The sequence below is a fragment of the Orbicella faveolata genome, unplaced genomic scaffold (genome assembly GCF_042242905.1).
Source record: "Orbicella faveolata isolate gen_17 unplaced genomic scaffold, um_ofav_v1 contig_46, whole genome shotgun sequence".
NCBI classification, from domain to species: Eukaryota; Metazoa; Cnidaria; class Anthozoa; order Scleractinia; family Merulinidae; genus Orbicella; species Orbicella faveolata.
The window spans coordinates 28,779,229-28,803,678 of record NW_028301576.1 but is presented as its reverse complement, the minus strand read 5'-3'; the positions used below and the strand labels follow the sequence as shown (position 1 = coordinate 28,803,678).

Below are 24,450 nucleotides of genomic sequence, written 5' to 3'. Positions count from 1 at the left end.
TTATTGCATTTGATGAAGTCAAGACTCTGTGTATTTAATACTTTCCCATCAATGGTTTCTGTATAAAATACTATCATGGGATTTCGTAAAGCCATGACTGGTGTTACCAAGTTGATTTCTATCAATGGGATTTTAATATTTCACATAATGGACTAGACATCTAAATTCACATGAATGGTTTTAAATACTTTCCCATCAATAGTTTCTGTATAAAATACTATCACGGGATTTCATATACCTGTGACTGGTGTTGTCAAGTTGCTTTCTATCAATGGGAATTTATAAACTTACCTGCACACGGCTAAATTTACATTAATGGGAATTGTTTACAGCATTGCTTCTTCAGAAAATTCCCATCAATGGGAATTTACTAATGATGTGAATTTGCTAATTCTCATTACAGGTTTTACAAATCACATTAATGTTTTTTTTTGTAAAATTTTCCTGTGAATTGATAGATTGTTCATTGAGCATTTGTCACAAAAAAGAAAGTGGAACGTTGCTTACTTACATGTAAACCAAAAGGGTATATAAAGAAAACTGGTTTGCTTAGCCCAAGTAACAGTTATCCTTATACTGATAGAAATGCTGTGTAGGATCCTGCAGAATTTCCCAGGATAATGTCGAATCTTATCAGGATCCAACTTTGTCAAAAAGATTCTACTGCAGTTACTTCCACGATGTTCATTGCAACATCACTCTGGAATTGATTTATGTGCAAATATGCTTTGGGAAGAGTATTGTCTCCCAAAAATCTGCACACCAATCAATAAAAATTATTGTTAAGCACAGCCCAGAATACACTCGGAACACTCGGATAACCTGGGCCGAATAACACGAGAACAAGGCTAGTCAGTCCTTAGTTTGTGATTTTGAATAATAACTCAGTGAGAGTTCTTGCTTGTTTTTGATGATGCCTTCCTTCTGCTGCGTGCCTGAATGGAATCAAAAAGTTTAGAAGGATGAAAAAAATGAAAAGATATTCTAATTTTGCCATTGACAAAACTAGACATACGCAATGCCTGCATGCAATAAGAAGGGATGAGGGAAAGGAATTTTGCATGACAGAGAAGACAAAGGTGTGTTCTTGACATTTTCAGTAGCTAAATAGAAGAGTAGATGTAAAGGATAATGTGGTCCCTTCAAGATTTAAATGGTGTCAGGAATCACCATGAAAGAGGAAGGCTCCAGCGGTACAATTTCCTTTACAAGCTTTCGCAAAAATGAAGACACTGAAGCCATCGACCAGCGCTGTGGCATGTAGTTCATTGGATTCAGTGAATGAAAGTGAAACCGTTCAAAAAGCAGATGCAGATGAACTAGAGCAAGATGCAGAAGATGCCAAAAACCAAATGATTGCACTAGAAAACGAAAACACTCTGCTTCAAGAGAAATTAACGGCAGTGGAGAAAAAAAATTGAATCTATGACTAAGCATGTGTTTGAAAGAGAAAGATTTAAATGCGACGAAAACATATCTTTCTATACAGGTTTTCCCAAGTACAATACTTTTGTAGCCACTTTCGAATTTCTCAACCCAGGCGTTGAAGGGGAAAACATCAGATACTGCTCTCCTTCTGAACGTGGTATACCAGATGCTTTCTACAATCACATGGAAGAAGACGACTTAAAAACAGAGCACCGGAACAACAAACAGGGGAGACGAAGAAAGCTCAAACCAGTTGAGGAATTTTTTATGGTAATGTGCTGCCTGCAAAGAGGGTTTGCTTTGCAGCAAATGAGACGTTCTGTCAACAGAATGATTCCATTTCCATTGTTACTGAAGAGTAGCTCATCCTTTGCAAAAGATGATGAGGTGACTACTTGGCTTGTGTCAGTTCCCAGTGTAATTTAACAAATTGGAATTGAAAATGGCAACTTTACTTTTGCTGGACTAATTTGGTTTGAAGGTCACGTCAATATAGTGCTATATTAATGTCAACCAGCAGACTGTATATTTGAACTGCAGCATTAGCGTATATGTACATGGTTGGGCCTTTCTACTACTCACTTGGAGTGCACTTCTCCTGTGTGGGAGCTTTAAGTCATTTCCCGAATCTTGTATTTCCTCTTCCTCTGGGTTGTGTGCCATATTGAAAAATAATTTAAACAAATCAATGGGTTGCTCACTGCCTGGTAGTTGGACTTTAGGGCCATGAGGATGGTTGAAAGGGATTTCAAGTTAGCAAGTTAGGAGTCAGCAGTTGTTATCAGGAATTATGCCCAGCTGGAGCATGCGCTTAATGCTGAGAAGCTTCTGGTTCAGGACCATTGGAACGTTCAGAATCATCACCTTGATCGTCCTATGAATCAGTCATGTAGAAGTCACAGTTCAGCTCTTCAGCAGAATCTTTTGATCCAGTAACAACAGCAGTTGGAGGCGTATCATTCTCAACTATGATTCTAACTTGGGGTGTTCCAGACCCACCAGAACTTTTCTTGTTGCCATATTTGATCAGCTGACCCCAAGTTCCCAGGAAGATCAATTAAAGATTTTTTTGTGATTTGTTTTCAGCCAAAAATGGAAAACCCAGTCAAAATCACGATAAATTGATCCATTCGGTTTGGAGCCAGGTTAGTCACAATAATAATAATAATAATAATACTAATAATACTACTACTACTACTAATAATAATAATAATTTGATATCGGTAGAGGATTATGTCAATCAAGCAAAGATATCGCTAGGATGTTATGTCCAAACAAGCGAGGAAGAACTGTTAAAAGCTGTCAGGAGGGATGGGGATGAGAATAGAGAAACAGCTGCCAACTTTAAAGCGAGGAGAAGAACTGAAAATATTCAAGACTGGAAAGAAAAGCTGGTAATGTCGTGTCCAAACTGGCAGAGAATGGGGTTGGGGAAAGGGGTGTGAAAGTACTGCCCCTTGAAATAGATATAGATATACCTATATGTATAGCTCTTTGGCGTACAAAGCTATGCTTTCATGTCCAAATTGAGCACCTACCAGGATGAGTCAGTGCTATTAGCATTGCCCATGCTCACTAGTTAACTAGTTTGAGCACTCTGGCATGGCTTAGACGATACCACCAGTGTGGGATCGTTTGGCGTGACCATATGGCTTCTCCATCCTAGCATTAGCAGTACACTGATGAGGCCCAGAAGGCTGAAACAGTACTGTCTGCAGTTATATATATAGATATATAGTAGTGAATGATGGGAACAGAAATCGAAGTAACAAAGAAATGAGTAAAAATGTGTTCAGCCAGAAATCGAACCCAGGTCTCCTGGTAACTGGTCAGATGTCTTACTACTAAGCCACTGAACCAACCCTGCCATTCAGTTGAACTGGAAGGACTTTTAAGTAGCAAGCTCTGAGGAGAATCACATTTTCTGCAGTTAGGATCACATCACTCTGCCCAAATTCATCAGCGATTCACAGTAAATTCCCCCCGGATATGAAATAATTGTATAGGATGAGCAGGAAAATAACAACAACTAACTGCCTCATTTATCTTTGAATCACCAACCTGTTCCCTTTAGAAGGTGATTCACAGTGATTTCTGACAAATATTAAATAGTAGTGAATAATGGGAATATAAATAGATTTATGGAGTCAGACTAATTCAAACACATTTATTCGCTACTCCAAGTTTCATGCTTCTTGCAAAGCAATCATCAGGCAACTGTCACAAAGAACAGTTATAATCTTAGATATACACATTTAAAAATAGGGAAGAATGCCTTACAGCAGGACATGTCGAGATGCTATTGTATGATGAAAGTGTAACAGTCTTGTATATAAAATACAATTAAGCAATCGTGGTATTTAACAGAAATTTCTTAGGGTGTCTACAGGTCAATGTCAGTTCATTTCTATGATTAAGTGTTGCCATTTCAGGTTTACAAATGATGAGAAATTTTTCCCATAAACACAGGTTACATTTTTTGTTGATGTTTGAATACTATTTTGCTTGTTTCACTTTTTTGCATTTGATTTTGTAATTTATTTTAAGGCCCTTCAGATTCCATATGTGTTTACTTAGTTCAGTTACATTTCGGTACCGTTCGTTTCTGAAAGAGCACATGTGGTTTCTATACCTCTCTTTGAAAGTTGTGTTGCAAAGACTGATGTATGTTTCTTTCAATTCTGGGGTGGTGACCTCCACTTGGTAAATAATGTTCATCACATTACAATTTCTGTCCAGGGGGCAAGAATTGTTGTTATGGCAACTACAGACCTGTTTCGTTTCATCCAAGGATTTTAATTCGTTGTTAAGTTCAGCCTTATTGTGGTTGGAGATTATGGTCCTGACGTTGCTCATGTAGCTAAAGTCAGTTTTAGAGTGTTGCAGTTAAAGATTTTATGAAGTGGATTTGACTTAGAAGTATTGGTCAACAAGTGAAAGAAAGCATTTCCCGACTAATTTCTACATTTTTGCTGTAAGGTGGATTGAACCACGTTACAGTACTGGTCAAATGTAAATTGACAGTCACTCGAAACTCGAATGACTCAACTTGATCCTCAATCCTCAAAACTCGAAAACTTCAAGTATCGAGTCTCGAGTCGAGTTGTTCAAGTTTCGAGTTGAGTCGTTTGAGTTTCGAATTGAGTCGTTCGAGTTTCGAATTGAGTCGCTTGAGTTTCGAGGTGAGTCTTTTGAGTCGAGGAGACAAAGAATTTATTGCTCGATTAATTATTCCAAATACACGTACATGTCAATCTTGTTGGTTTACTTTTGCAGACAGGGAAATTTTCGAGTTGCGACTAGAGGCGGTAAGTGACTCTACATTTGTAAATCAGTTGGCTTATTTAAATCAATTGATTTGTCCCTCGGTTGAACTTCTTTCAATTTGGATTTAATTATCATTCATTTCAGAGTAACAACAGAGTAACAGTTCTGAACATAATGCTGAGTTTGGTTTAAATCAACTGTGCGAAGGGCTTGATAGAAATCAGAAACTTTAACTCTCAAAGTGCTCATGCGACTCAAAATCACCAGCTTCTTCCAATCATTTGTTTGTGTTGATGCTTGGTATGAACACATTTCTTTCGACTCAGAGCTATCTTTAATCCATTCGCTGATGATTTCAGAGTAACTTTTCTGGTCAGTTTTCAATTCGATGCTGGGTTTTGTTTTTACAGCTTGATAGAAGTTAGAAACTCTCGAAGCAGCTCATGTTTGATATTTACATGTGGTTGATGCGAATCAAAATCGCCAGGGCTTGTCTAGTTGTTGTTTGTTTTGTCGCTCAATTTCAATAAGTTTCTTATGATTCAGATTATTTTTATCCATTTGTTGATTATGATTTCAGAGTAACTTTTTTTGTCAGTTTTTGATTCTTGATGCTGACTTCTGGCTTGTGTTACATACACTGCATAAATATAGAATCAGAATCTCGTACATCCATTCTGTTTACTGGCCTGGAGTCCCAGATGGAAAACACTGACTCAGTCAATGAGCTAAGAAGTAGTATTGTTATATCTCCTTGCCTATACAGTCTGGGTAGCAAAGATGATAGAAAACCTAAATATACAGCCATCTACTGAGTATCCCTTTGAAATATGTGAGTTCAAACATGGTTGGCAGAAAGTGTGATAAATTCATGTCACCACTGTTATTTTCTTACTTATCAACATAAACACCATGGTTGTCATAAACGTTATTCTGCATGTGTTTCCTTACAAAAGAAAAAAAAGCAAGAAACAGAAATGGCCAGGTTTCGATTCAATCGAATGTCCTGGAGAATTCAAAGTTTCTATTAATAATGAAACTAAGAATTTGACTTAATGTTCTCTTTTATGCATTAGAGGATAGAATCTTCAAAAACTGCGTGGAGTTTTGTTGTAAACACAATAGCGATTGGGGTTCATGGGATTACATGTACTGGACAGTGTTGGTCATCACTTTTATTAGAAGTGATGCCTCCTAAAGGAGTTGTTTTTGTCAGTATCTGAAGAGTGCAGCCGGGAACTAGTTTCTGGAAGGTTTTCCCTGCTGCTCAACAACTATCGGCAAGACTTTGTGCAAGTGCCCGATTATTTTATACTTCGTACACTTTTCTGCATCCATTCTCTTGTTCGAAAATCTTTCTATCCCATTCATTAGCTCTTCCTTTGTTCTCGGTTTTATGATGTTTCTAAGGAAATGCTTTTGCTCGTGCCAAAGCATATCGATGGGGTTAAGATCTGGTGACTCAGCAGGGGTTTTCCACCAGTTGATCCTGTAGTCTTCCATGAAGTTGCTGGCAAGACGGCTGGTATGCTTCAGGTTATTGTTTTGTTGGAATCGATGACCATCAGGGAAGGTTCTTCGGATAAATGGTAGCAGCCCATTGCTGAGGAGATCAGAGACAAAACTGCACGTCCATGTTGCTTTCAAACTCCATGAATTCTGTTGGCCCCCTCTTTGATATGCCTGCCCAAACATGGACTTTCACTGGGTGTTTAGGTTTCCCTTTTGACTTCGGTTGTTCCCATTTGCGATGGAAACTCGGCTTGCTGTGGACATAAATTCTGTCATCGCATGCTCGCGACATGTGCGACCCTTATGTCGCGATCACATCAGACATAACTATGTCTGCCACGCCTTAAGATCAAAGAGACCGATATTCTGTCATGAAGCAGGTCACATCTTGCCTAATGGCCTTAAAAAATTTTTTATTTTTCTTTTGTTACAATATCAGTAAAATCTGAAATTCTGCAATTAAATTAGATATCACAACACAAGCACACATCATGTGTACAGAGCTCTTGCTTCAACATTTTCCCAATTGTCACAATCAATTGTAATTCTTCAGTATGGCTAACTACTTTAATCCATATGAATTTCAAGGCTTTCAGTTTTCGTAGCATATTGGAAATGACTTGCAGCCGATTTGTTTTCAGCAGCAAAACGCACAGTCACAAGCAGCTTTGTCGTTACCTCCCAGTCTAGAGCAGCCTTCAGTTTCACAAAAGAAGCATCCTCGGGAGAGAAAATGTCTTAAAAGAAAAAGTGTAGCCAAAGCAAGTGATGAGAAAGTCCTTTTCAGCTTTGGGCCGACATTATACTGATTATGGTCAGAATGATACCATATATCTTTTATGTTGCAAACGTGTGACCCCTCTTAGGGTAAATGCCCTGACAAACTTGTGTGACAAAAACAAAAAAGTCCGCAGTGCAACCCATATCTTACGTTTAAGCATCAATATTGTACCTTGAGTCTTCATTACAGTGCATGCTGGCTTGACAAAATGAACTGGTCAAAGGGAGCAAAGACGCTGGGTAGGAGGATGGTTCAAGCATCCGTTTGTTTATTTCCAATTTTCCAGACAGAATCTTGGAAATGGCAGTTAAATGTCATCACTTCTGCATGCATTGTTGTAAACTGCAACAACTAATTGGGACAACTGTGACGAATTCCACGATTTCATTTTATTCTGGGCTCATACCAGGTAGTTGATGGTGTGGTAATAAAAGCTCCCTCTTGTTTTGCTCGACTGACACAATTATCACAAGAATTACAACAAGGAGGTGAACAGATAAATAGACTACTGTAATTTTTTTGCACTGCTGCAATCCCGACTGCGATGTGCGATCAGCCAAGACCGCTGTTGAAACCCAATGGCACAATTTAACAATCACTTCTTTATTGCATTTACGTTCATGGTACATAGTGGAAAACTAAGAGCTGGTAAAACGAAGTTAGATACAGAAAATAAATACAGCTACAGTTGTCATAAAGAGCAATACAATTGTATTTTGTTTCATTTAAACCCTTACCTCTTCACCATGACTAGACATCTGCTCCTCCTCATTAACCTAGAAAAAACAAACGAGATGTAGATACGAGATGGTAAAATGAAGTTAAGTAAGAAAATAAATAAAGATACAGTTGCAGTAAAGAGCAATTCAGTTGTCGTTTATTGTATTTTGACCCTTGCCTCCTTACCATGACTTGACATCTGCTCCTGCTCATTAACCTAGCAAAAACGAACATGGTGTAGATAAGGGCTGGTACAACAAAGTTAGATACATAAAAAAAAGATACAGTCACAGTTGTGGTAAAGAGCAATTCAATTGTCGTTTGTTGCATTCAAACCCTACCTCCTCACCATGGCTAGACATCTGCTCCTGATCGTTAGCCTAGGAAAAGCGAACGTGGTGTAGATACGAGATAGCAAAACAAAGTTAGATACCGAAACTAAATACAGTTTAAACCCCTACCTCCTCACCATGGTTAGACAACTGTTCTTGCTGCCAAGCAATCCTGTAAGAAATTCCAAGCAATCTTGTGAACAAACAAACAAAAAAAATCAACAAAACTGTTCTCATGAAAAGCAAATGTAACTGAAGAATACCTCGCACGTAATATTGTTACATTGGCTAGGGAGAAATTCTTTACTCACGTCATACTATAGTTGCTGTCAGCTATGTCTCGTGCAGTTGCGTTGACGCGCACAAAAAACTTAATATTTCACCTTGAAGAACTTCTTTATTTTCTACAGAATCAGGTCATTCTTTGCCACTTGAATATGCCATTGTAGTTGTGAAATCTGTTTTCAAGGTACTTTTCTAGCTTGACTATTAAAATTTCAGTTTTTCTATCTACATGGTTCACTGTTTTGTGTTGTCAGTTTAAAATCCTTTCACCATATAATTTTGACCAAAATGAAGTTTACAGGATGGGTAGGTGCCTTGCATGGTTCTCAGTGTCCCGTTCGCACCCTCTCCTTTTGGGCTTTATTTATTTCATTTATATTCTTATCTGTATCTATAGTTATAGTCTTTGTCCAATAAAGTTTATGTAAAAAGCCTCTAAAAATAGGTCGTTAGGTAATCGTTAAATGAGTCACCAGTCTCACAAAATATGCACGTCCAATATGGCAAATTTGGTAGAAATGCAAGGTCCATTTTTGAGACCCCGTGGGCCCAGCGTGTCTGGTCATTACCATTTCTCTTAACCTAGAAAGAGTATCAGTATTCTATTATTCTGAATGTCCAGAGACTTACCGTGCATGTTGGTACGCCCTTTTTTTCTTCTTTTTATTTTTTGAGGAACTTTTGGGAAAAAATCCCGAACATTTCTGATTTGAAAAATCAGATCGTGTTCATTCTCTTTTCTATCCTCAAAACATTTCACTACAGCTCCTGTGCCATGAAACCCAACGATCTGAAATGAAAAAGGCAGCCATGAAGTCAATATAGCAAAACAAACAAATAAATATAATCATAATAATAACTTAAAAATAATAAGAACAATAATAACACCATGATGACTTTGGGATCCATCGTTTCCAGAGGGACATTTCTAGTGATTGTGTGCTTATAACTCCGAACTAGGATAAAAATTAAAAACCACCAGGTGCATCTAGGATATCTTATTACATCAATCAGTCTTTAACCATCTGTAACTATTAACACAAAGAAGCGAAAGTAATCCTGAATGGTGTAACACTTAAAAAGCTGTGGATTTAGTTGGCTAAAAATAAGACACACTAATGACTTGCTAATGTGTGGAGCAAGTTCAATATGTGTATAACATCCTATAACTTCCATTCACTAACATAGGCATGGCTCATGTTTCCACCACATTTTGCATTCTCCATGAATGCTTCCACCACGGAATGGTTTCTTTTTTCCATTGACATACATGCATACATAAACTTTTTTTAAACTCAAATTTGAAAGCTCTGTACAAACCTAAAAAAATTAAACACCATTAAACTCCCTCACAATTGCTTTACCCCTCTGTAGAATGCACGCAAACAACTCACTAATTGAAAGGTCAGTGGTTTTACGACATCCTGTAAAGGTGCCTTGATGCTGAAATTCCATTTTTTCCAATCAAAGCCTGAACATCTAAAAATAAAGTATACGGTTCCTGATGGTCTCTATTTCCAAACTAAATGTGACCGTGAACGGGAAAACGTACCTTAACGCTTATCCGTTAGACAGGCAAAAGCGTTAAGCATCCGTTAGTCATCCGTTAGAAAGTTTTCTTAAGAACATTAGGGGGGTTAGCCCAACCGTTAGAACGGAGAGTGCAACCGTTAGCAAGAGACATGTATCCGTTAGCCGTTAGCATCAGACCGTTAGACGGGACAGCATAGCCGTTAGCAAAAACTCTGTCTCCGTTAGCACGGCTAGAGAAGCCGTTAGGATCCGTTAGAATAAACTAGCATACGTTAAACGGGTAACGATTCCGTTAGAATGGCATGACACGCGTTGAAGTAGCATGTGGTATGTAGCCTAACACAGTGTGAAATGAGAGCAGCTCTTGGCTTCCATTTAGTTCAAAACAATCATGAGATAGCTATCTTTCGACGAGAAGTTTGGTGTTTATTACATTTTGATGCCCTGATGATTGATAAATACAACTCAAATGAAGTTCAATAAAGCCTTCATACTATAGTTATTATACATGATCCAAAACAAAACACATTTGCCGCTTTCGAAAACAGAAACGACATGTGAAATCATAACGATCGGCATTATATGAACTGTTTTATTTATTCGGCAAAGTCCAGTTGTTTCGAGAGCTTGTGATTTGCCACTGTAAGTCGTGAACAAAAGAAAGTTAAAAACACCTTACAAATGTCATAAACGAACAAACCAAACATGGAGAAAAACTCAACCAAAATGGCCATGCGATGAATAAAGATGTTCTGTGAGGTAAACACTGATCACGTGTCAAGAACTTGTGCTCGTGTGTCAATGTCACAAAGTGCGGGTTCAAAAAGTTGCGTGAAGTTGTTTACATCTTCCAAGACGTGAGAAACGGCCATATTCCGGCGGAAAGTGTGATAAATATTTTGATAGACTGTTGTCTGACTCTTAATCAGAAGAAACCAATTTAACTACATGTATGTGACAATAATCTTTCCCGAATCCACAGCTGGAGAAAGCAGTTACTTTTAAAAAAACTCTACACAAAGTCATTGTGTAAAAATAAGTACAAGTGACAAATCCATTTGAGTAAAACGATAAAAAATGTTCACCCTGCTCGACTGGCGAGTTAAATTGTTTACACGCCGGTTTAGCGACGTTTTGCGTCCCACACGATAATAAAGGACTCAAATTCTGAGTTTGTCTGTCTCGATGAGGAAGTGATAGTTTATATCACTGAGTTTTGCTTTCAATGCTCACCGTGGAAATAATTTTTTAAATGTTTGTCCCATCGACGACTGATGAAATGGGCACTTTGTGATTCGTTTTTTTTAGAAATCGTGAGTGTAAGACTGATAATGGATTGGCACGGTTATGTGTTTATAACATTGGACTGAAAGCTATGCTGTTTGTTTGTTAAAAGTCCTTAGATGTAAACCGTTAGACAACCGTGAAACGTCCTTAGATGTAGGCGGTTAGATAACCGTTAAACGGCTTCAGTCATCCGTTAGAACAAATTGTGCAACTGTTAGAACGTGTTCTTCATCCGTTAGGCATACTTAGTTAGCCGTTAGAATGTTAGGAGAGAGCGTTAGAATGCTTTGATCATCCGTTAGGCACAATTAGATAACCATTAGAACATTAGGACAAAACGTTAGAATGTTGTGAAGGCCGTTAACTATCCGTTAGCTATCCGTCCGTTAGCGACCGTTTAACGGATAAGCGTTAAGGTACGTTTTCCCGTTCCCGTTCACGGTCACAAATCATTTTTCTAACTAACACACAGGAAATACAGTGTTCGGCAAAGCTGCATACTTATGTAATACAAAAAAATCTACAGCACAGCGGGACATTTTTGCCCTTCTAAAATTTCCCTGGTAAAGGTGGAATTTGATCTGCCATGTGTACTTTAATAATTATCTTGTCCCCACAGTTATGCAGATGACACACCTATGGGTTGCTAATCTATCTAGCAAGTAAAATGTATGTACAACATTGTAAACTTTCACTTCGGGTTTGCGATAAGTTAGCTCCCCCTTTCCCCCACCATCCCACAAGGTATGACATTGTATAACTTCCACTCAATAACATTGGCTTTAATTTAACATAGCTCCAGTTTCCAGAGAATGTACCCTTTTTGAAAATGTTAAATGATGTATTGAGTTCCTGTCAAAGACAATATATCAAACAACTGGTATACTAGTAGTTCAAGAGCTTCATACTACAGTCACATGTCTCTCTCACATGAATAGAGTGTCTTAATGCTTTAGTCCCACTCTATGAGACACAAGCTTGAAAAACTGATAGGGTAAGCCTTGATGTTAAAATACCATCTTTGCTAACAAAAGCCTGCACGAATCTTACAGTATAAATAATTTTTCTAGGCTCTCTAAAATCAAAGAATTCTGCTCTCTGAACTTGTAAGTAATTTTACAGCAAGTCACCATCCCAACAACGTCTTCACACGAACACTTTTGTTCATCATAATAAACTCAAGGCACAGATATTTTCTACAATTCACCTAATGTAGTTTCCAAATAAACTAATTCAACTTGCTAATCTGCCTACTTATGTATACAAAACAACTACAGTGCTGCAAGAATAATTTGTTGTGACACGTACTTGGCGACGTGTGATCCGCCAAGGAACACCACTGAAATCCCAATGCCACAATTTAACAGTCGTTTCAATACAAAATGGGAAATAAAAGACAATAAAAGAATACCAACTCCATCACAAGATCGATTGTGTGCTTATAACTCTGACTTCCAATAAAAACTCAAACCACCACGTGCATCTAGGATAATCAGTTTTTAACTATTCACTAAGAAACAGAAGTAAGCGTGACTCAGGTAAAACTTCTCGCTAAAGGAGCTGCATGGATCCTTGCTCTGACAAATTCTTCTTAGCGCACCGTGGTTGTAGATCTCGCTATTGTTTTTTGCACTGTCGCAATCCCGACTGTGATGTGCGATGGGCCAAGAACCGCCGTTGAAACCCAATGTCACGATTTAACAATCACTTGTTTATTGCATTTACTTTTAATGGCACGTAGTGGAAAACTAACAGCTGGTAAAACGAAGTTAGATACAGAAATTAAATACAGTTACAGTTGTCATAAAGAGGAGTACAATTGTATTTTGTTTCATTTGAACCCTTGCCTCTTCACCATGATTAGACATCTGCTCCTGCTCATTAACCTAGAAAAAACAAACGAGATGTAGATAAGAGATGGTAAAATGAAGTTAAGTAAGAAAATTGCTACGAGTAACTTTTTAATTTTGGAGGCTTTGGGTATCAGTTATTTAAAGTTATGTTAGTCAGGAAGTTAAGTTGGTTAAATATAACTAAAATGAATATGTTAAAAAAAAGCAATGGGATAATTTGTCGCAATTGTATATATGTTCATTGATTGGAAGTAAATTTAATCTTGCATAACCTAAGACCATTGATTGTTGTTTGCTTGAAGGCCAGTAAATGAAGTGTAATTTGGAAAACCCTAAAAAGTGATGTGGCTCAAAAAATTATGTGGACCGATGGGGAAACAGGTGAGAACGTCAACAAAACTGCGCTTATATTTGGCTTAACATTACAAAAGTTTTTCAACGAAAACTGAGGTCTTACACTGAAATGATGCTATTTTATGACAATGGTTTTTCTTGCCAATTTTGGTTATGAAGACATGGGATGAGACGTGCCAATCCCTCATAGAGGAAAATCTGGATACCCATGAAAAAATATCTGGAGATTCTACAAAAAATAATGAGATTCTACTTTTTTGTCGATTAACATTAAACAAACCCTGTTTCCCGGTCCGTCTCACTGTCAGAATTTGAATCTTCTATTAAAATATCAGCATCTGCAGTTCTAATTCTTTTCGCCATTTTTATCCGATTGCAATTGCTTTCCCGCGCTGCACGTGAACTTGCAAAGACTACAGGGATACTCGGCATGGGATCGAGGTTTGGTTAATGGTTAACATAGCTGCTGCACAAAATTAGTGGCATAGGCCTAGGAACTAGGCAAAAATTGGCAGAAAAGCGGTAAACACAAGTACAAATGTAGCAGTGTAGAATTCTGCCTTATTCACTTATCACTTTATCAGTTTATGGCACTCGCTTTCCATTAATTTTTCATTCTTTTTATTTTACAGCTAATATTTCATTTCAGAATGATTTTCCCCAAGAAATCATGAGAATGCGGAGTCTTGTCATGAGGCCATGAGAAAAGATAAAAACTGTGAGAGTTGGCAGGTCTGTGGGAGGCTATATTGATAATTGTTAAAAAATATATTATCATGTGGAATTTTTTTATGAAAGGTTAATATATCACATTATGATCTTATAAATTTCACTGTCTTAATATTTGAAAGATAACAACTTTGTAACTAATAATTCCAGTAAGGCAGCCCACTTGTAAAATTAATGAACTATTGAAAATTTGCATGGAATAATAAAAATCTTATTGGTTGTGGATATTTACCAATGAAAACAATACATCAATTTGAGACCAAACAGCATAAATAACACCTTAGTATGAAATCTATACTTTACATAATTCAAGAAGAAAATATGCAGGTCACCACAATTCCTAATGCCAGCTTACCGAAGAAAAGATTCATCTCTTCCTGCAGACATCACAGTAGGAACAATATCAACAAATGCCCCTTCACAGCATATTAAATTACTTCCCAATTGTTGGAAAATTGTGTTTGTTGAGCTGTAGAAGAAATCTAACACTCTCCGATGCAAGTGAATTCAAGGCAAACATTGTTCTTCAATGTGAAACAGACAAAAATACCAGTACTTATAGTAAAATGAAGATTTTTTAAAGCAAAATGGACCATATCCCCTCTACACCTTATTAATTCAAATTGAGGGTTCTGGTCTGTGTTACTTTGAACAGTTTGCGATATTTGTTAACAGTCTGTTATGTTTCATACAAAATGGTTTGAACCCAGGAGTATCGTAGTTTGTATAGTGTGATCGTCCGGGTGAGTGTAGTTCTGAAAAGAACTGTTGTTGGTGACTAACGTTTCAACAACCTGAGCGGAAGTCATCTTCAGAGTCAAGTGAAAACAAGTATAACTGCAAAAATGCATTTTTGCATTTATTGTTATTTGCTCCAAAATGTGCTTTTTGGGGGTTTTGTGAACCAAAAATTGTCCAAAATGAGCTCCTTTGATTTGATACCCAAAAAGGGAAAAATTAGAAGACATAGAAATTGTACATTTTGGGTTTGTCTCACATGAAAACACAAGTAAGCATATCATTAACACTTGAAATGTACTTTATTATGCGTTACTTGGAACAGATTTCATAATGAATACTGAAAAGGTCCCATTACAAATATAGGAACTTTATTACTCTAGCTTAACTTGATTAGAGTATAAGAATTGTACATTTTCTAACTTTTTCTATATTCAGTGGGATATAAAAGATACAACAGAGTAATTTCCAGGCAAATCTTACCAAAAAAATTTATCCATATTAAAAAAGTTAACAAAAACATCCTAAGCATCAAACTTTCTTTTCTGGCAAGCAATAAATGTATGGAAATATGCCTCAGCTCTACAAACAAGTCATAAATTTATGAAATCCTTCAGCTCTGTAAACAAGTCATAAATTTATGAAATCCTTCAGCTCTGTAAACAAGTCATAAATTTATGAAATCCTTCAGCTCTGTAAACAAGTCATAAATTTATGAAATCCTTCAGCTCTACATGAAGTCATAAATTTATGAAATCCTTCAGCTCTACTAACAAGTCATAAATTTATGAAATCCTTCAGCTCTGCAAACAAGTCATAAATTTATGAAATCCTTCAGCTCTGCAAACAAGTCATAAATTTATGAAATCCTTCAGCTCTACAACCAATCATAAATTTATGAAATCCTTCAGCTCTACAAAAAGTCATAAATTTATGAAATCCTTCTGCTCTGCCAACAAGTCATAAATTTATGAAATCCTTCAGCTCTACAAAAAAGTCATAAATTTATGAAATCCTTCAGCTCTACAAAAAAGTCATAAATTTATGAAATCCTTCAGCTCTACAAAAAGTCATAAATTTATGAAATCCTTCTGCTCTGCCAACAAGTCATAAATTTATGAAATCCTTCAGCTCTACAAAAAGTCATAAATTTATGAAATCCTTCAGCTCTGCCAACAAGTCATAAATTTATGAAATCCTTTAGCTCTATCAACAAGTCATAAATTTATGAAATCCTTCAGCTCTACAAAAAAGTCATAAATTTATGAAATCCTTCAGCTCTGCCAACAAGTCATAAATTTATGAAATCCTTTAACTCTATCAACAAGTCATAAATTTATGAAATCCTTCAGCTCTACAAAAAAGTCATAAATTTATGAAATCCTTCAGCTCTGCCAACAAGTCATAAATTTATGAAATCCTTTAGCTCTATCAACAAGTCATAAATTTATGAAATCCTTCAGCTCTACAAAAAAGTCATAAATTTATGAAATCCTTCAGCTCTACAAAAAGTCATAAATTTATGAAATCCTTCAGCTCTGCCAACAAGTCATAAATTTATGAAATCCTTCAGCTCTACAAAAAAGTCATAAATTTATGAAATCCTTCAGCTCTACAAAAAGTCATAAATTTATGAAATCCTTCAGCTCTGCCAACAAGTCATAAATTTATGAAATCCTTCAGCTCTGCCAACAAGTCATAAATTTATGAAATCCTTTAGCTCTATCAACAAGTCATAAATTTATGAAATCCTTCAGCTCTACAAAAAAGTCATAAATTTATGAAATCCTTCAGCTCTACAAAAAGTCATAAATTTATGAAATCCTTCAGCTCTGCCAACAAGTCATAAATTTATGAAATCCTTTAGCTCTATCAACAAGTCATAAATTTATGAAATCCTTCAGCTCTACAAAAAAGTCATAAATTTATGAAATCCTTCAGCTCTGCAAACAAGTCATAAATTTATGAAATCCTTCAGCTCTGCCAACAAGTCATAAATTTATGAAATCCTTTAGCTCTATCAACAAGTCATAAATTTATGAAATCCTTCAGCTCTACAAAAAAGTCATAAATTTATGAAATCCTTCAGCTCTACAAAAAGTCATAAATTTATGAAATCCTTCAGCTCTGCAAACAAGTCATAAATTTATGAAATCCTTTAGCTCTATCAACAAGTCATAAATTTATGAAATCCTTCAGCTCTACAAAAAAAGTCATAAATTTATGAAATCCTTCAGCTCTACAAAAAGTCATAAATTTATGAAATCCTTCAGCTCTGCCAACAAGTCATAAATTTATGAAATCCTTTAGCTCTATCAACAAGTCATAAATTTATGAAATCCTTCAGCTCTACAAAAAAGTCATAAATTTATGAAATCCTTCAGCTCTACAAAAAGTCATAAATTTATGAAATCCTTCAGCTCTGCCAACAAGTCATAAATTTATGAAATCCTTCAGCTCTGCCAACAAGTCATAAATTTATGAAATCCTTTAGCTCTATCAACAAGTCATAAATTTATGAAATCCTTCAGCTCTACAAAAAAGTCATAAATTTATGAAATCCTTCAGCTCTACAAAAAGTCATAAATTTATGAAATCCTTCAGCTCTGCCAACAAGTCATAAATTTATGAAATCCTTCAGCTCTGCCAACAAGTCATAAATTTATGAAATCCTTTAGCTCTATCAACAAGTCAAATTTATGAAATCCTTCAGCTCTACAAACAAGTCAAAGTTATGAAATTCTTTCAGCTATACAAACAAGTCATAAACATATGAAGTACTTTACTTCCACAAACAAGACCTAAATTTATAAAATCCTTCAACTCCACAAACAAGTCGCTATTAAATTGATGAAATCCCTTCCAGCCACAAACAACTAATTAAGTACTACGAAAGACAACAAGGTCTTCAAAGAAATCTTAAATATACACCTATTAAATACCTTTTTATATAAAGACATAAGGGCAAGACTTAGAGCTACTAAAAAAATTAAGCTAGTGAAACAACATATGGCATTGTTTACTTTAAGGAGACCCACTAAATAGCGCAATCAAACGCGTTAAAAACATTAATGAATGAATCAATCAATCAATCAGTCAATCAAAAATAGGAAACAGTAAACTGTACAACACGCTCCTAAAATAAACTGAAAAGACCAAACAAAATTAAAGCTACAATTTGTACATGCAGGACGGTTAGGTTTGTTGATTTACTTTAGCGCCATCAAGTGGGTTCCCTGAAAGTAGCAAAGCTCAATATCTAATATTTTATGTCACAATGTTACATTTAGCAGCAGTTCCAGGCAACGCGTCCATCCATGAAAATCAAGTTTCCAGGCCATGTTGTAGATGAGAGAAGATGCGAAAGAAAAAGTTCGAAGAAAAGACTTACTAATGGCTCCTCTAGGAGCCATCACTTAAATAAAAGTGCAATGGTCAACAAATAGATTCTTAATGTTGAAATATATCGCGTTGTGATACGTGAATTTTCGCTGAAAATTTGCAATTTCTTACAAAGATAATTAGCCATGTACGCGTGTGGAATAGCAACTCCACTCTCCGGCCGAAAGTACACATAGTTAAGGAAAAGGAAAAGGAAAGTTACGCTGAAAGCTCGGCATTTGCACTGAAAATTAAGTAATTATTATCCACCAACTCTCTTGCTAAGAAGGTACCCACAGTATTATGCTCAATGACGTTAAACTTGAGCTTAAATGAGATGTTCATACACTGCTTGTTGTTTCTTACAAACTTCTTGGGACATTTTTCCTCTAATCTCTTACAAAACTCCGAGGTCACGATAACCGGGAGCGGTGTTGGATTTTTGCTTGTAACCGCTGTGAAAAAGGTTATTATTTCAGACAAATGGTATAGAAATAAACACATCCATCATATCTCCAAAACATGGCGATCGTTCCATTTACCCATAAGTCTTCGCACACGAAAGAGGCTAAAAGACGCGTGCAGGAAAAGTCGCGGCATATCGGTTTATTATCTGTTTGGAAGGCCTTGAAAACCCCTTCCATTTTCCTAACAGAATTGTCATCTTGAACTTTCGTGTTGTGGGAAATTTGCTCTTTTCGAATTGATACAAATGCCGTTTGGAAACCCAAAAACGATCAGCTACGATTTTTGGGAAGGCAATAAGGCGCAAGGCTTTCGGGAAATGGACAAAAAAAAGCACTGATGAATTCAAGGAAACTCAAATTCCCCCAGAATAACTTAACATATAAAAAGTACTTTAGTACACGTACAATTGTGTTAGTAGAGGGAAAATAGCCCAATTTCTATATATTTAATTCAGCCTAAAACAATAGACCTCAGCATGAGGCTCTGGGGAATAAACCCCACAAACTCTGTAGGTATTCCCCAGAGCCTTGTACTGAGGTCTATTGTTTTAGGCTGAATTTTAATATATTAGAATCGCAAGAAACTGTCAAGGGTACACTGTCGACGACGATTTTCTGTGAAATATCTCTTGGAAAATGCGTAGGTTGGCTAGAAATTTTGATAACTCGAGAACTGCTTAAAGTGGCTGTTCCATTCATCTAAAATTTTCGCGTTTTTTTTTTTTCTTTTTTCTCATTCAAGTATTCGCGTAGTCGCTTTATACCAGAAACTTTCTGGAACTTTTCCTCTTCCAAGAAAATCAGCAAATTCGGCGTTGAATAACCGCAAAACAAGACGTTCCTCTGCCTAAACCTATCGCCTAACGGTTAACGATTTCTAGCGCAACTTAGAATTAACTTGAGATGGCATTTTCCAGCACTTACATTTTGATGGGTCGTGATAACCACTTTATCACTTGATGCCAGTACAGTCATGGTATCAAAAAACTGCTAAAAACACCCTTAATTACAGCTTTAGAGACTTTTAATCCAAAACGACACGGTGAATTTTTTTATGTTATCAAATTTTGATAAGCATAAGATGCAACTTTTGGCAAAGTTTAAAATATAGAGTTCAGAATCAACTTCAATTTTCAAAACTTGAAGGTTGCTTTGAACCGTTGCGTCTTATCATGCTTATTGAAATTCAATAATATAAAAAAAAATTCACTGTTCCGTTTTTGAATTATAAGCCCCTAAAGATGTTATTAAAGGGTTTTTTTACCAGGTCACACTGTTGCTAAATTGACCCATCAAAATCTAACTGCTGGAAACTATTTTGAGCCACCTTAAAGAACTTGAAACGTAGCTAAATTGATAGCAAAATCTGGAACCGCCATCTTTTTCCATAGGCTGGATTCAGTCTCCATCCGAGTTGTCTGCCTCCTCTTGTCCGTTGTCGATGTCCAGTTCTTTATTGACATGACTTGCCGTCAGTCTACATTCTTCTCCTCTCTCCAGACAAACAACATTTCTGTTGGCTGAAAGACCAGCAGCAATTCCAGCACCTAGGGAAGAATAAATTAATCCTCAGTTCCATTTATTTGAAATACGAGGCTGTCTATTTACAGTATGTTGGCACGTTACTAAGTTTTTCGTACGGACAGTATACGTTGTGAACGTACCTTTTGACCGTGTCAAGTCCAAAATCCAATTCCCTTCAAAGCTAAATCTTTTTATTATTGCTGAGATGAGGTCAGCAGGCAGAGTGTAAGTGACTGCTCCGTCGTCGGCTCCCGGACAGGTAAATACATTGGAGGCATCCTCCACAAGGTTGGAGCATTCCGGGCCGACGACGTTGCTCGCTGTCCAGTGGCAGATCAATATTTCCGTCAAACTGTTTTGCAGCAAGTGTCCTGTACAAAATAGATATGTTATCAATCTAATGCAAAAGTGAGTATTGAAAAGTACATGTCGTAATGCAAATACGATAAAAGACGAAGCTTTAAGTTGTTTTGACGAACTACTGTTCTCTTGGCTGCTCGCGTCTTGTATCATTTGGAAAGCATCATGTCTCTTACCCTCACTCCCTCCCCTCCATAGAAAACAAGTCTTGGTGGTCCTGCTACACTTACCTTGAACTTTTTTCTGCCTCGTGTTGTACCAGAAGGCCTTCTGGACCAATGAAAATTTTTCCTGGATGCTTGATTGGTCTCCAGGGTTAATGATCGCAATGTTGTACCTCTGTAAGGCATCGACATTGCAGGCATGAACTGAAAGAAGAACTCTTTTCAGTTCTGTTTCATCTGCATCCTATTGACAGTAATAACGACAAGTCAGTTTGTTATGAGAATAGCACGTAGTTATGACATTTATGTCGTATTGAGGTACATTTTTCAATTAACTGTAAAGGAATCAGTGTTACATTAAAACTGAGAGAAACTAATTAAGCCACCCTGAGTCCATTTACTTATTACCTCCTCTAGCTTTATAATGGCGAGATGAAACCCTTCAAATGAGGGGGCAATTGTCCTCAGTTTTTGCACTGGCAACGTGTCTTGCAATTCCATCAGTATTCCAACCTCGTGGCTTTCTTCATTCTTGTTATGGAAGAAGAAGACGCCGTTTTTTTCTTCTGCCACGTTTAACCCTTTCATGGTTTCCTCCTTTTCCCAGGCCAGTGCACGCCTGATAAAGGACTCAAGGACCTGTTATGAGGCAACAGTGACAAATAAGGACAAAATCACCGGTTTCTGTGATTTTTTTCTTTTGGAAGTATCATAATTATTCGTTTTGGGGCACGGCACCCATATTTTATAATGGAACTCAACAACACGGGGCGTTTATTTATTTTTTAATTCTTAAATACATCAGAATCTCCAAAAAGAAACTGGCAATTATAAAGAAATGAAAATATGATAGACGCTTTGACAGTAACAATGCATGCAGGCAAACTTGTATTAATTTAAAGAAAAACATAGTCCCCAGTCTATGCAACATAGTTAGCTTCAGTGTTATTTTCCAAAACAGTGAAACTTTGAGTTGCGCTTATTGGAAAAATGGTGTCGTAAAATAATAAAATCCATCTTTTGAAAAGCATTAAGTAAAAGCAAATGGTTGCCGGTCAGTAAAACGCTATTTCAGTAATACAGCTGTTGCTTATATGCCTCTGTGTTATAAACTACGCATAAGGACTTACTGGTGATGTCTGCCCTTTACGTAGGCAGACCTCCCTAAACTGCGCCATCTTTTCTTCTGTGGCATGGTGTGGAAATCTCCTTTTAAGAGATTCCCAGTCCTCTTCCCCAGTAAATTTTAAGAAGGCTTGCACAGCGATCTTCTTTTTCTTTATTTTGTCAGCCGCCTCCTTCATTTTCTTTAGTGAGTACTGTTTGGTGAGGACTTTGTTCAGTAGGTCGTCTTTGGTATCCTTTTCCAGACCTTGAAGAGGCATCCCGACCTTTGCATAAAACAGCATAAAACATCGAATTAATTTTCAGGAAATAAGCTGAAAATTCATGTGATGAGTGTTGTCCCTTGTGGGAGGCTAGAAATTAATATATGCGTGGGTCGACATTTAATCAGATTGGCTGCGCAAGCGATCTAGTGTTTTTGTTTTGACCAAGATTGTTAGGCCCAGCTTTGTTCGGACGTATACATAATAGGAGAAGTTCATACGTTTGTCACGGTATAAAATTTTTCATTGCGTGGACAACCGTTTGTGTTCCGTAGATATAGACAGCAAGTATTCATAGCTTTAATCAATCGACGCAAGTGTTTTCCTGTGACCAGATGACAGTTGGATCGTGATAGAAAACATTTTGCCACTTTTAGACACGAATACCGCATGGCATCATTAGTGTTACATACATAAATACAAAAATGATACAGCTTTTATTTAAACACGATTACATGTCAAAGCGTTCTGTTCCTAGGGGTCGTGCACCAACTAATGAAAAGACTTGCCTGGTTTTGGGTTATCTGAGGATTCTTTTTCCTCCTGGATGGCTTCTCTGGCTTCATCCCCTTAAGTGTTCCTTTGTCAAATTGTTTGGAGACCTCCAGAAGAAGATTGAAAGTTTCTCTATGCAATAACGCTGCCTGTAATGTTGGCTCCAACGAGTTCACATCCTGTTATCAGTGAAAGAAGACGTTTGTTAATTTCTGTTAAATAAAAATAACGAAACCGATCATTTATATTTTCACCTACCTTATCAGATGGGGTGTACATAGTCTGACAGGATTTCTTCCAAGCTGTTGAACTTGCAGGGGTGTCATCCTTCCTGTAGTCTTTCTTGTTCATTTGATAAAGCCATTGTCGGCAAGCCACTACGCGCTCAACCCATTTGGTCTGCCTACTCCCCTGGTTGTCTGTGTTATGCTTGGTGGCGAGCCTGCAAACTTGCTCGTCAGATAACCCAGAGTCGTATACGCTGACCCAAACTTTCTGGAGCAACTTTTCGTTCTTCTCACTTGCCATTGACAACTGAAATTAGTAAAAGGAGATTATGGTTAAAAATTGATGAAGTTGGTTGGAGGACATAATCAATTAATATTTCTTACGTGATATCGATTGTATCGTTGTCCTGTCTCCGTTGTGATGATTTTTTCCCTTATTCTTGAGACTTTAAGTATGTTTACTCAGCAGTACAAAGAAAGAATTTTCAAGTTCAACCTTTTAAGTTTCGTTAGAGGTTTACAGATAATCCACCTTGCTGCAATTTGTCTACCAGTACTAATTCTATACTTGTTTTAAAACTGTGTTGGGGTATACCTTCTTGTAGGCTGCACGACGATGCAGACCTCCGATCAACTCCAGGTTAGCACCCTTAACCAGATTTTTGTCCTTTTGAACATCCTCCCTTGTAATGTCAGCGATGGCCAACCAGGGTTGAGCGTTGTGCATTGAGGCAGGACTGCTCTCGATGCTCTTTGATATCTCTTCCACCCTGGCCTCATCTATTTTTCTGTCAAGCCATTTCGACCGGCATTCCCTCAATGAGGCCACTTTTAAGTTAAATAAACCTAAGATGTGGATTTAAAATTGGGTTATTAAAACGGTGTATCCGGCAAAACATATAGCCATGTGCCTGTTACAATTAGTGCGCGAATTAATCAATCAATCGATTGATCGATCAATCAAAAACATTATTAACATATCAGAGTCTAGCTATTCGAGGGGCACAAACGCCTTTAAAAAATAGCCGAAAGAAAATATTCGCGCTGATTCATTTAAAATTGTATTGCTATTGGACAATAACATTTTGAGCTCGAGATTTCTATTGTGTGATAGTTGACGAGGGCGCAGAGCGTTTGAAGAGGCTGTCAAGTCAGATATCAGCGATTTAATTCGCCGGTAATCCAGCGGCAATGACATTGTGCGCCAGAAGAGAGCTGTGACGACTATTCGTTTGCGATTTGCGCTTGCGTTCTAATTTGGGAACGCAAGGACCGTACAAAATCGTTAAAGAGACGCATAGAATCAACAAAAGCGAACATCTCTCTGTGCGAAATTGCAAGACGCAAGAGATAAACAAAAGAAGCGAATTACGAGTCCGTGATGAGATTGCCACGAAAATTGTTTCTGCTCAACAAATCAGTGGTAGACATAATTATTCAATTGGCCTATAACAGTTTACGGATCGTTGACTTGTTTTAAATTCGCGTTTTTGAAGATAATTCCTTCGCGTTATAAGTTTTTAAAATAATGTTAAAAAATCAGATAAAGTAGTAGTCTTGAATTTGACGTGAAAAATATCTTGGACAAAGTCGGCCCTTCAAGGTCTATAGTGACCTTAACCGTA

At 37.0% G+C, this 24,450-nt stretch overlaps 3 protein-coding genes and 1 long non-coding RNA gene across 6 annotated transcripts in view; 1 reads left to right on the top strand and 3 right to left on the bottom strand.

Annotated features, from left to right (window-relative positions):
- Positions 1-24,450, top strand: part of LOC149099482 (uncharacterized) — a 71,553-nt gene that overhangs the window by 22,238 nt on the left and 24,865 nt on the right. The gene's annotated exons all lie outside the window — the stretch shown is intronic.
- Positions 7,612-9,196, bottom strand: LOC110065568 (uncharacterized). 3 transcript variants are annotated; one of them, XR_016203921.1, is made up of 5 exons: positions 8,956-9,196; positions 8,178-8,212; positions 8,050-8,088; positions 7,887-7,925; positions 7,612-7,764 (listed from the first exon to the last, which is right to left on the bottom strand). It is a non-coding gene; the product is annotated as an uncharacterized LOC110065568 (long non-coding RNA). The 3 variants fall into 3 exon arrangements; XR_016203920.1 differs by having other exon boundaries at positions 8,170-8,212; positions 8,956-9,195; XR_016203919.1 differs by lacking the exons at positions 7,887-7,925; positions 8,956-9,196 and having other exon boundaries at positions 8,170-8,321.
- LOC149099485 (uncharacterized) lies at positions 19,905-20,751 on the bottom strand. Its single transcript, XM_089278558.1, has 2 exons — positions 20,332-20,751; positions 19,905-20,214 (listed from the first exon to the last, which is right to left on the bottom strand). The coding sequence occupies exons 1-2, from the start codon at positions 20,702-20,704 to the stop codon at positions 20,066-20,068; spliced, it is 522 nt and encodes a 173-aa protein (XP_089134684.1). The 5' UTR covers positions 20,705-20,751; the 3' UTR covers positions 19,905-20,065.
- Positions 20,767-23,766, bottom strand: LOC149099484 (uncharacterized). Its single transcript, XM_089278557.1, has 5 exons — positions 23,421-23,766; positions 22,857-23,132; positions 22,613-22,777; positions 21,846-22,106; positions 20,767-21,354 (listed from the first exon to the last, which is right to left on the bottom strand). Exons 1-5 carry the CDS (start codon positions 23,550-23,552, stop codon positions 21,073-21,075), a joined length of 1,116 nt encoding a protein of 371 aa, XP_089134683.1. The 5' UTR covers positions 23,553-23,766; the 3' UTR covers positions 20,767-21,072.